Source organism: Brachyhypopomus gauderio, unplaced genomic scaffold (genome assembly GCF_052324685.1).
Source record: "Brachyhypopomus gauderio isolate BG-103 unplaced genomic scaffold, BGAUD_0.2 sc108, whole genome shotgun sequence".
NCBI lineage: Eukaryota > Metazoa > Chordata > Actinopteri > Gymnotiformes > Hypopomidae > Brachyhypopomus > Brachyhypopomus gauderio.
Window position 1 is genome coordinate 664705 of NW_027506929.1, and position 13581 is coordinate 678285.

A 13581-nucleotide genomic window follows, 5' to 3' on the forward strand; every position below is an offset into this window, starting at 1 on the left:
GAAGCGAACTGAGCGCTAGTGTCCACATTCTCCTTAACGTCTCTCCCCCGAACAGCTGAAACAGACGCCCACACATACGTGTGCGCGTGTGAGCACAGTCAGGAATAAATCATGACTTGTGGGTACTGTACAGGGAGAGGGTTGAGGTCAGAGGGCGTCAGCAGGGGTCAGCCCCCCATTACACTTGCTTCCAAACCTCTTCATCTTGCGTATAGTCACCGGCCTAGAAATAATTACTCACTCTGACTGGGGCTAATGCCCCTCGTCCGGCGGTCAAGCCCGGTCAAGTCGAACCACGACCTGGGCAGGGAGTGGAGCAGGAGGGGTTATGGCCTCCTGCAGACTGAGTGATGTCCTGTGTAGTTTAACACACTGCACACACTCACACATTGTGTGTGCGCACACACTCTCACATTAAATCACCAAACATTATTACTACGCTTACCCCTACTACAGACACACACTCATACACACACACCCACTTAATAGGGTGTCACTGCCATGCTGACAGTTCAGCAAAGGAGGGGAAAAAATCAGAAAGAGGAGAGAGAGAGGGAGAGTGAGAGAGAGAGAGAGAGTGTGAGAGAGAGAGTGAGAGAGAGAGAGACAGGAAACAAAGGGAAAAAGTGAGTGTAATGTGGAAGAGCAGAGGTGTCAGGAGCACCATGCAGCCCGACGGACATGACCAGAAGCCCCTCACACCACAGAGACCCTCACACCACAGAGAGACCCTCACACCACAGAGACCCTCACACCACAGAGACCCTCACACCACAGAGAGACCCTCACACCACAGAGAGACCCTCACACCACAGAGAGACCCTCACACCACAGAGACCCTCACACCACAGAGAGACCCTCACACCACAGAGAGACCCTCACACCACAGAGACCCTCACACCACAGAGACCCTCACACCACAGAGAGACCCTCACACCACAGAGACCATCACACCACAGAGACCCTCACACCAGAGAGAGACCCTCACACCACAGAGAGACCCTCACACCACAGAGAGACCCTCACACCAGAAGCCCCTCACACCACAGAGAGACCATCACACCACAGAGAGACCCTCACACCACAGAGACCCTCACACCACAGAGACCCTCACACCACAGAGAGACCCTCACACCACAGAGACCATCACACCACAGAGAGACCATCACACCACAGAGAGACCCTCACACCACAGAGAGACCCTCACACCAGAAGCCCCTCACACCACAGAGAGACCCACCCACCACTTCTGCGCTTACACACAGCATAAACTGCAGCTGCAAAGATCAGGGTGTGAGAAGAGTCGTGTAACTACAGCTCCACCTCCACGACACCACCAGGTTCTCCTCTTATACAAACAGAATCATAGGCATTTAAAACACTGTCTGTTTCTACAGTCAAGAGTCTTCAGGCTAAAGTGTCAGACACTGTGAGTCTACACACAGAGTCAATGATCTGCTCTTTTGCTTTTACTGAATACATTAGCGAACTGATCCGCCTGAAAAATATCACAAGCTTGACAACAAGAGATGTTCCTTTCTCACTGCCATGGCAACCCTGATGGGGGGGGGGGGGGGGGGGGGGGGGGTATAGGGGTTGATACATAAATTAATTAAAGGACAAAAAAAAGTAGCAAATTAAAGTGGCTACATCTGTCAAGGACTAAGCTCGCTGTGGTAATACCAGTGTTGGAACATTTAAACCCTTGAAGTTAATGAGCCGCTGTGTAATTGGCAGAGGAGGATGATGCAGGATCTTGCTTGAGCTGATAAGGCAGAGAACACACACACGCATATATATATATAAATATATACACACAGACATACATTCACACACACAAACATATACACGCACATACATGCACACAAACATACATACACACACATACTGTACATGCACACACGCACACACCTGCACATGCATATACACACGACAAAAACAAAATACACATACACACATGTGCACGCATGCGCACACACACATACACAAGCAAAAGACACAGTTTAAAGAGCCTCTATATTAATCCCCATTGTTGTGGCAAGGCGACAGAATGACTTTTAAACACTCCGGAACGAGGACGGGCTTAAGGCGGCTGTCGGAGGGAATGACACGTGGGGGACAGCTAAGGCGACACAGATGTGACGTGTGTGTGTGTGTGTGTGTGTGTCTGTGTGTGTGTGTGTAATAAGAGTGCTCGACATCGGTGGGTTAGATTAGCGAGAGCCATGCAAGCCGTCATGGGGGGGGGGGGGGGGGGGGGGGGTACACAGCACTGTCAGTGTGTTCCCACACAGCCAGGACGACGAGTCACACTCATGACGCACACACACACTTGCGGAGTCACACTCATGACGCACACACACACACACACTTGCGCACACGACAGGACAGCAACATGGTAGGATTATAATGAGACGTGTTCATATCACTGTGTGTGACACATCACTGCCCTGTCTACAACACATTCTACAGCACCATTAAAGGAGGTGTAGAATAGAGGGCCTAGTCTCGCGCGCGCGCATGTGTGTGTGTGTGTGTGTGTGTGTGTGTGTGTGTGTGTGCGTGCCCATGTGAGTTCGAGGTGTGTGTGTATTTGTCTGGGCATCATCTCCACCAAACCATCACAGTAGCAGAACAACTCACATTAAAATTAGCAGTTCAGACAACCTGAAATGACTCCCAACATGAAGTTTTTGAATTGGAAGCGTGTCAGTGGCGTGGCGTGTCAGTAACGTGGCATGTCAGTGGCGTGTCAGTGGCGCCAGGGGGCCGGCCACGCAGCACGTGTACACTGGTGTGTACCTGGAGACCTCTCAGCCTGCTGGAGCTTTGCTAGGATTTCAGCTAACAGGCTTGGCAGGAAACTCCCTCCCAAAGACATCCAGTCAAAACATCACCATTATAGCAGCAAAGTAAAGGTGGCGCCTGTCAGCGCTCTGCTCTGCTGGGAGACTGGCTCTTTAAGCTGGACCCAGACCACATCAACACATATTTGCGTTTTATTTTCTTGATAATGACACTGATGTCACAGGCAGGTCCCACGTTATGACATGTATGAGCTTCAGGCAAGAGCACGGCAGGAAGTTAAAAAAAAAAACACAGGAAGAGAGGAGAAAACCCGGCTCAAAAGCAGACAGTAAGGCGTTACAGGAAGCAAACACTGAGCCGATTCAAAGGGCCCCAATGAGATCCCACAGGGAAAAGAACGGGGCCATTTTGAAAGCTGTCCTCTGCTCATAAGTCTCGAGTACGCGGATACATCAGAGACGCAGAGAGGGAGGATATCTCCAGCACACACATCCACACGTCAGCACACACACTTCACCACCTAACACAACTCCCGACTCTCCCGCACAGCATTCTGGGATTGCTCCCCTTACAGCCAACAGGAGACGAGGACCCAATAGGATACGAGGGCACACGCGCATGCACACACACACACACACACACACACACACACACACACACACACACACACACACACACACCTGCTGATTCTCATCACCTTAGCAACAGTGCCTGACCTCGTAGTGGCCCCTGCTGATCATATTCAAATTGGCCAAAGAAAAATATGTCCAGAAAGACAGACAGACGTTGCAAAAGACAATGAGAGCAGCAGGAAAGGAGCGTGTTTAGGGTGTGCTCATGTGGTTGACAGAGCCTGTGGATAAACTCAAGGCCAGCAGAAGAGAAAGTAAAAGACAGACAGAGAGAGAGAGAGAGAGAGAGGGGGGAGGAAGAGTTTAAGTAAACACTTAAAGAAGTCTGCATTTGACAGAGGAACCATGACAAGCACCAGAATCAAGTGTGTGTGTGTGTGTGTGTGTGTGTGTGTGTGTGTGTGTGTTAAAGGTTAAGTGAAGAGGAGACGGTGCTGTGAAGCGCCCGTTCTGCACCACTGACCACTCGAGTGCACCTTCTTCTCTCCCTCACTCACTCACTCTCTCACTCTCTCACTCACACTCTCCCTCCCTCTCTCCCTCCCTTCGTTCGTTTACCTTTCCCAAGTAAAACTGCACCGCTACGCAAAGCCAGCTTCTGACAGACTGTCCATCAACCTGTGGCCATGGTGATCCCAACCTTGAATTACATGAGGCAAAGAAATGCCAGCAAGACACACACACACACACGCATACACACACACACACACACACACACACACACACACAAAAATGACAACCTGCCAGAAAGACAGACTCCATTCCAGCAGAACTCAAATGCATCTTATTAAAATATATAGTCCAAAAATCCTACCTCCCAGCAATGAACAGCCCCCCACACTGAACAGACCTAATACTTCACAGCGGCTAACACTGAAAACCCCAACACTTCATAGCCCTAATACTGTTAACACTGGACACCCCAACACTGCTCATCACCTATCACTGAACACCCCCAACACTGCTCAACACCTAACACTAAACACCCCAACACTGCTCAACACCTAACACTAAACACCCCAACACTGCTTCCTTACCTTTAGGCATTCAGTTCCGGGAAGCTTTAGTGACTGACGGGTCATCACAGGTACATTACTGCACATAAGAGCCTAAACCTGTCCAGTGATGAAAGCTATACCAACATGTCTGATTTACCAAGGATATGTGCTTTGTTGTCTGAACTGAAACAAAAGTTACAAGAATCATAAATATTATTAGTCCTATTAAAAGGTGATTCCGTCCTAAGTAACAAAAAGCTATTCACTCCATTAGATGCCATAAAACCAGTCCATAAAACAGAGCTGGCATGAACCAGAGTCTCCCCAGCACCAGGGGCAGGTGGGTCTACACATGCCTTCATCTACCTCCTGGCACAAGCAGCCAACTTTACTCAAGCTGGCAAGCCCTCCCTCTCTGAAGCAGTGGAGTACAGCCACAGCGCCCACACTCACACACAGTGGGGTACAGCCATAGCGCCCACACACACACACAGTGGGGTACAGCCACAGTGCCCACACTCACACACAGTGGGGTACAGCCACAGCGCCCACACTCACACACAGTGGGGTACAGCCATAGCGCCCACACACACACACAGTGGGGTACAGCCACAGTGCCCACACTCACACACAGTGGGGTTTAGCCACAGCACCCACACTCACACACAGTGGGGTACAGCCACAGCGCCCACACTCACACACAGTGGGGTACAGCCACAGCGCCCACACACACACACAGTGGGGTACAGCCACAGCGCCCACACACACACACAGTGGGGTTTAGCCACAGCACCCACACTCACACACAGTGGGGTACAGCCACAGCGCCCACACACACACAGTGGGGTACAGCCACAGCACCCACACTCATACACAGTGGGGTACAGCCACAGCGCCCACACACACACAGTGGGGTACAGCCACAGCACCCACACTCACACACAGTGGGGTACAGCCACAGTGCCCACACTCACACACAGTGGGGTACAGCCACAGCACCCACACTCACACACAGTGGGATACAGCCACAGCGCCCACACACACACAGTGGGGTACAGCCACAGCGCCCACACACACAGTGGGGTACAGCCACAGCACCCACACTCACACACAGTGGGGTACAGCCACAGCGCCCACACACACACAGTGGGGTACGGCCACAGCACCCACACACACACAGTGGGGTACGGCCACAGCACCCACACTCACACACAGTGGGGTACAGCCACAGCGCCCACACACACACAGTGGGGTAAAGCCACAGTGCCCACACTCACACACAGTGGGGTACAGCAACAGCGCCCACACGCCCACTTTGTGGGGTACAGCCACAGTGCCCACACACCGACACACCGACACAGCCACACAGACGCGCCAGGTACTCACACCAACTCCAACTACACCCCATTTATAAAAACAAACTTATGATGTACAAATTAACAGCTAGCATTTACGGGCCCTTGTGAAAGAGGCCCCCTGTAGCCAGAGTGAATGGGGCCCCTGTAGCCAGAGTGAATGGAGGCCTTTGGCCTTCTATGGAAAGCAGATGTCAGGCAAAAGCCTGTCATTAGGTAGTTTCCTTTTTACAAGACAAGGTGAGCTACGGCAGAGGAAAATAAATTCACAAATAAACAGCAAAGATGTGCCCCGCTGTGCACCAGAGCAGGTGAGAGGAAAAGAGACATAAAACAACACAGAGATCGCGAGAGGAGCGTAAGAGGAGCGATCCACACTCTTGCGTAAGGTCTACTATTCTCCTGTGTGAATGTGAGCTCTGTGAAAATATTTCTGCTCTTCTGAAGCACAGGGGTTCCAGGAAACACTTTGACTGAGTCAACCCAGGCAAAGAGACTCTATGACAGTCAACACAGGCAAAGAGACACTATGACAGTCAACACAGGCAAAGAGACTCTATGACAGTCAACACAGGCAAAGAGACACTATGACAGAGTCAACACAGGCAAAGAGACTCTGTGGAAATGAGATTATATGATTGGAAGTGATGATGTGAAAACAAGCAGGTACAATGTGCACACAACTCATTCATAAACACAGACAAACACACACTGACACAGACACACACACACAGAGATCTCGGTTACTGGATCAATCCTATGATCAACCCAAACAGTCCTCTGGGATGCAACTATGGTTACTGAGCATATTGATTATTGACTATAAATTAGCACCCATCAGACCAATGCTGACAGACGAGGTCAGCAAGACTGGGAACTCACGCGTGAGACATGTTCCGTGTAAACCACAATGTGCAGGACACATTATTATATACAAGTACACACACACACACACACACAGCAGAGGTTACCCCTGCTCACACTGCTACAAAAGGCTGAGCTCCCCACACATGCTTCCCAAGAGTAGGTCTTTCAACATGGCCTACAATAAGAAGAAAAGTTAAGAGTCTGGAACCAGACACGAGTGTAGCCAGAACACAGCCTACTACCACATAGCGGTTTGCTCAAATGCAAACGTCCGTGGTCTGTCTCACGCATGACCTACGCTGCTTCACCGGTCATGGAGGGCTACGGCGGGCCCAGACGCTTCCTGCACCAGAACATACCACGGGATGACGGCGAGGGTCTCGAGGAGGCGTCCAGGGTTCCTGACAGGGACCCTGGACACTGTGGTCCTGCTTCAGCAGAACCCGCACGCCACATCTGAACAACACTGCAGCTCACCAGCAGGGCGCATAAATGTGGCATTTAAACGAATAAAATATCATTGTCATTACGCCAGCTCCTTCAGCAATATCCATATTTCCAAACGCGCTCATTTCGAATTTAAAGCAACATAAATAATATAAGATATGGCGCCGCATTTTAGCAGGAGGCATGAGGGATGTGTGATCCCCCACAGTGTGTAGATGATATAGCAAGCAAAGCCTAGTGACAGACAAATCAGTCTAAATCCACACGGCGGATCAATGTGGGAGCCACGGCCCCCGGGGTCGCCCTATATTACAGCGCAAACTTCATATTCACTCATTGATTTGCTTTTCAGAATAGTATATCACTAGAGTCCGATGGGATATGCGACAGAGGCAGGGACCGGGGTCAAGCACAGCACGCGCGCGTTAGCCCAATATTGATGGGCGAGCAGAAAGAAATGACTAAACATCCAGATCAATAACTAGTTACCCCGGCGACAGGCGGCGAGATGGAGATATATAAATATACATCTTTATGGCTACGGGAGCATTCGTAATGAGAGGTCTGAACGACTGCTCCCCTTAAGGTAAACCGTTTGATTAGCGGCGGAGCAGAGGTTAGCACTCCGATGTGCTGAGGCAGGCGAAAGGGGGGGGGGGGGGGGGGGGGGGGGGCGAAGCACGGAGACTGATGAGCGGGGCCAGGTGGAGGCCGTGCGGGGGCCGGGGAGGTGTAGCCGCACCGCAGCGAGCACCGCCACTGCCTCCGTAATCGCACTTTAAGCCGCTTGTAATGGCACACGGAGCTCTCCATCACCGGCAGCGAGGAAGGAGCCGCGTTCACGCCGTCGGGGGAGTCGCACTGCGCTGGTGTGGCTTTCTTGCACTACGTTTTCAATAATTTCCCGTATGCAGACATGAAATTACTGCTGTAATATGCAGCGTACAGCAGCTGCGGATCCTGAAGCCGAAGGTTTAATATGGGATGTTAAAGCTATTAACATGTTAAACTAGAGTTCCTGGTCTTATGCATGCTGAACGATTGTTTTACACCCCTATCGGTCTAATGACATGTGACAGGAAATCCAAACAAAGATCTGGCAACCCTCTGTAGAGCTGAGTCTGTCCTTATTTACAGCCCAAGGTCATTAGCGAAGGCAGTGTCTCACTCTCATTACTTAAGCCCATACCCCGTCCAGCACAGCTATAAAGAGGCAGGAGACCAGAGAATGGCTTACTGCTTAATTAAACGGGCCCGGACCCTTTGACTTAATCACCGTGGTCCTGATTCCGCCCCCTTTTCCTGAGGATCACAACGGCCCTAACCCCACTGAGAACCCCTCACCCCAGGACACCACCCCCCCACCCCCCCACACCAGCACCAAACCAGTGCCGGAGGGGCGGGGCTACCCAGCCAGTGAGTGGCAGGACTGAGGCCGCCTTGTGGGCTGCAGGTAATGTGTGTGTGGATTAGTGGAGTGATGGCCTGATCGATACTCACAGCTCCTGCCATTAGGAACGCAGCAGGAAGTGCCCCCCCGCGGTAATAAACCAGAGTGTCAGCCTGCTACTTCATTTACCGCCTCCATTAGTGTAATGGTATCATTATCAGCTGGGGCAGTATATTTCAACCTGCCCCTCCACCCAACACTCTCACTCTCTCTCTCTCTCTCTCTCTCTCTCTCTCTCTCTCTCTCTCTCTCTCTCTCTCTCTCTCTCTCTCTCTCTCTCTCTCTCTCTCACTCTCTCACTCTCTCACTCTCTCACTCTAAACATTGCTTCCTTCACCTTTACACTTCCTTGTACACTTTTTTTCCACCTCCATCACCCAACCCTTCGGATGTAAGTGGGGCAGCAGTGGCTGGTATGTAGCTGGTCTGGTCTGGGACTCCTGAGCTTTATGTGGACATCCTACACTATTTCACCATTACGCAGTCATTAATAAGGTGGAGGGTGGTGCCGGGCAAGGGGCAGTGGAACGGTGAGAAAACAGAGAAGGGGGGGAGGGGGGGCCAAACGTGACACCACCTCCCGCTAAAACACCAGCTCTGACACCACAGCACACGCACGTTACTACACATAAATCGTTAGCTTTACACAAATTTACAGGGAGCCATTTTGCAAGGTGGGGTGGGGGGGGATCGATTAACCAAGACAGGCTGTGTGGTCACATAATCAGTCTGTAGCCCTAGCTAGTTGTTAATTTAACAGAATTGCCATGGGGAACACAAACCATTTTAATGAGTGTTTAGGAATTAAACAGCCTAAACAGCTTGCTCTGGCGAACACATGAGTGCAGAAAGCCAATGAGCCGAGGCCACTTCGACTGATAGGCAAGGAGGAGGATAAAGCTTTGGAACATCTGGCAACCCTCCGCTGTTGTTACTTATGGTCCACTGAGGGAAGAAGAGGGGGGAATGCTCCATTATCCCTCTTTCTCTCTGTTTCTGTTTCTCTCTCTCTCTCTCTCTCTCTTTCTGTTATTTCCTCTGTCTGTTTTTCCCTGTTTCTCCCTCTCTCTGTCTCCTTTTCTCCTCCTCCCTCCTTTTTTTTATTAATGCTACTCTTAGTGTGTCAAAAGTATATTTCATCACAGGACGATGGTTATCCTGTCAACAAAATATCAAGCAGACATCAGAAGAAACAGTCAAACAGTCAAAAGAACCAGTGGAACCTCCGATGGGGGTTACAAGTGTGGAGTTATAAAGTGTGTTTATGAGAACAGCTGGGGGTGGTAAGGAGAACCAGCTTCCTGGAGGCACCGTGCCCGAGTGAAAGGCATACACCAGGGTCTCCATACATACAACAGCATGTCCAATAAACTGAATAGTACTTATGGCAAAATGCTTTAATTGTGCCTGCACGGCTGGCTTCGTTTAAGTTCAAACTAGCAACTTTGATTGTCCACTGTTCTTAGATCAAATAATAACACTGACAGCATTTCTATGGCTAGAGGAGCATGTAAGGGCATTTCTTTAGAGATGAAGTCACCCTTTAATGGTCTATTAGCCAGTGACATGCCTTTTCATGCTACAGCATAATCATCAGAATGGGCTTTGTCCTGCATATGCACCACACATGGTTCAGAAATGCCTTGCAAAGCAACAGAGGGGACAAAGCATTTATCGGGGGAAGAAAAGCTTGAAGAGACGACTGGCTCATGGCCTCTTCTGTGACTCGGGAGAACACGTCCATGTGTGCCCAGATGACTGGGCATAGCTGCAAACGTCCCCACATATCACTTACTATGATCAAATACAGCAGTTTTGCACTGCAACAAGCCACATGTATAATCACTAGGCTCCTTTTTTTGAATAATCTGTGGTTTTCCAGTGATTTTGATATGTAGGCCCCTACTCTTTAATTCTTTTGTTCATTGGATGAGTGGGGAAGAAAGAAGGACAAAGATTGAGTTCCTGTTTTTGGACCTGTGTGCCTGTCTGTCTGTCTGTCTGCCAGCCAGTCTGTCTGTCTGAGTCTGTCTGCACACCAGCTGCCGTAAGTTCTCCGCAAGCCAGTGGCTCATCTGGTGCTCACGGCTCTCTGTAATAAACAAGAGGAACCACGTCCTACATAGTTTCACTGCCGTCAGTCACGGTCCAAACACGTGCACCATCAGAGACTGGAGTCAAGAGATGGAGACAGGCAGAGACAGAGACAAGGACAAAAGGCACACAGAAATGTGAGAATTCATAACAGCTACTCCATGCAGCCTAGATGGTTGTGCATGAACTGGAAACATCTATTTAGGTGGCTCACTTAGTGGGATGTGTGGAATTTCATGCAAACATTTCATGTAATTAGGTTACATAAAGTTAAACCTTAGCCTAATGTCAGGACAAGTGTGTTCAGTGGACAGATTTTCTTATGAGTCTGCTTTAACTTCCGACTTTATTTACATAAAAATGCAATGACAAAAATCCTTTCTGCTCATAAAGCTGTCATTCATCATACCTCCCACTAATTATATATGACAGTATGCCAATTAGCAACAAGCCCAGATATTTTACTTCAGAACTGCTAAAGAAACACCCCAACTAGTCCAGAACTAGTTCCAAGCTAGTAATGACCACAGTAAACACATGCTGCTAAAATATCACAGGGTGTGGTCAAGTGTGAACTGAGCGACCTGTTCAATGCCAAAACAATAAAAATAAATCTTCCTGGTAACACCAGGCTTCATTCATTAACTCCAAATACCTTTTAATAAATCTCCAACAAGCCTTAAAGATCTGCAACAGTAAGGAGAATCCTGAACCACATTGTGCAGCCAACCAAGCCTCTTCCTTCCCTGACTGGGGCAGGAACAGTGACAAAAAGCCAACCGTGGAAATAATGTGTGCTCTGCAGCTAAATCACAGGCCAACAAAGGCCACGGCCTCAACAAACACGCCACACGAGGAGCCCATGCTGACTCAAAGCCCAGTCATGTAGCTTAAGTGTGGAAATAATAGATTAAATCCCAAATGGTTATAATTGCCTTTCGGTATTATAACGTCATCTTAACAATTTACTCTGGGACTTTACATTTGCCAGATTCTCTCAGGTTGCTGTGGTCGCTGCAGATAACGTACTAACTGCACCTTATTTCAAATGTGGGTGAGGAAAGGGTTGTGGCAGAAACTGGTCTTTTGATTGAAATTTTGACTTGCCTTACGCCCTAATTAAGACTGAACATTTGTCTTTATGATCCAATTACAGTAGTGACAACCAGTTACATTTCCTGTATTACCTTTCTGTAGCACACTAAGGCATATGTGATCACTGTAAGAAAACAGCCTACATTAACGACTCAAACACTGACCTGAAAGCACAAGAAAAGGAAACAAACGCAGCTTAAATGTCTCAGTAAATGTAGAACTACTTAGGAACTAACACCATCTTGATTAATTTATTGTGATGAAACAGGTCATAATGAAACTCTGAGCTAAACTTGGCAAGCAAAAATAAAATGATGCTGTAATATGCTGTGGTCTGTGTTTAAGCTTCTGCAAAATACTGCATTTATGTAGTGCACCATAATAACTTTGAGTTTACATATTTACTGTGGAAACACACATAAAAATGCATTTCCAGAAGTAGAACTTGTACCTAAAGAAAAACACATAAGATATTCTGAACTGGTTTTACATATGGATTTCTTAGATTGCCTATCATTGCCATAGTTGTTCTTCTCTGTGTTTCTGAATAAGACAGGGACGCAAATAGCAAGCCTTAATAACGTGACTCTGAAACTTCAGTCAGCTCACCTTAAGAAGTATTGCCTGAGGTATGAGAAAATTGGCCCATTGGACCAGCGAAAGGCAAAACATTAAGTCTGAACGTATTAGTGCTCAGTACTAAGATGCTGAACATTTAACCTGTCAAACGGCTTAGACAGTTGTCCTGCAATGAAACATCAAACCACTTTTTGAGAAAATGTGACTGTGAACTCAATGAACTCTGAAGGAACTTGTTTATAATCTGGGCCTGTAGGATATATTCAAGTCTTTTCCCTTTTTAGTTGATTGCTTTTCTTAGATTTTTAAAAAATAAATAGGTCGTGAATATTACTCATGTTCCAAAAAAAAAATCCAACATAAAAATTGACTTGGTAGTGTGTGTCTGCGTCTTCACCTTACGATTAGGACAGTTGGTCTGTGTCTCAGTGCGTCTGGTTAGTGGGTTCAACCTTTTATCTCCAGTTGTCATTCATTGTCACCATATCGGCCGGGGCAACATTGTGCATTGTACACTAGACTTTGATGTTGGCAAAGAATCGCCATCTACATAACTAGTTCGTGACAGAAGTCAGAAAACACACACACTTAGCAGTTTCTCACTGCGTTAGAATGTGCGCACTGTGTAAGTAGACAGAAATGTCATATAAGAGAAAGGAAAACACGAGGAAAACGCCAGCATGGAAGATACGTAAGCTTGAAAAGCAGCGCACAGAACCAAACAGCGCATGCAACACCAGTCTGGACACACAGAAACATTCCTTAGAAAGTCTGCGACTGCATGTGGCGCTTGGCGAACTGAGAGAAAACTACAAGCGATACCTTTCTCCTCTTTTCCCTCTCACTGTCATCCGATCTTTTCATGTTCCTGAAGTACTGTTTACACTGCCTCGATTTCATTATGCACTGGCGTGGGGAATGTAGTTTGCGTTCACTTCCTCAAACGTCATAAATATTTTTCTTCGCGCATAAAAACAATATCGCAATGACTATCGTAAACCGTAGTAAATAGATGTCAAGATCTTTGTTGTTTCCTTATGTTATTGCGGGTTAACTTAAAACGTTGGACAGTCGTAATGTCTCGTAGACTACATTTCCCAGGTGCCACGCGCCAGGAAAAAGCCATGCTTGTAATTTGACTCAAGCCGGAAGTCGTGAAATGTGGATGCGTTACATTACTAAGGCTACCTTATATTTAAATGTTTATTATTGTTATTATTTTATTTAAGCCTTATAAGTAATAAGGAAATAATATT

General features: G+C 48.0%; 1 protein-coding gene across 5 annotated transcripts in view; it reads right to left on the bottom strand.

Annotated features, from left to right (window-relative positions):
- The window catches only part of fto (FTO alpha-ketoglutarate dependent dioxygenase), a 103377-nt gene extending 90019 nt beyond the window's left edge, over positions 1-13358 (bottom strand). The window contains exon 1 of one of the 5 annotated variants that reach the window (XM_076993285.1): positions 13148-13353. In XM_076993285.1, coding sequence (XP_076849400.1) covers positions 13148-13225 — 78 coding nt within the window. In that variant the 5' untranslated portion in view covers positions 13226-13353. Of the gene's footprint in view, positions 1-13147 lie in introns of all 5 variants that reach the window. The other 4 variants (XM_076993286.1, XM_076993287.1, XM_076993284.1 and 1 more) reach the window with 4 other exon arrangements.
- Positions 13359-13581: the final 223 nt, after the last annotated feature.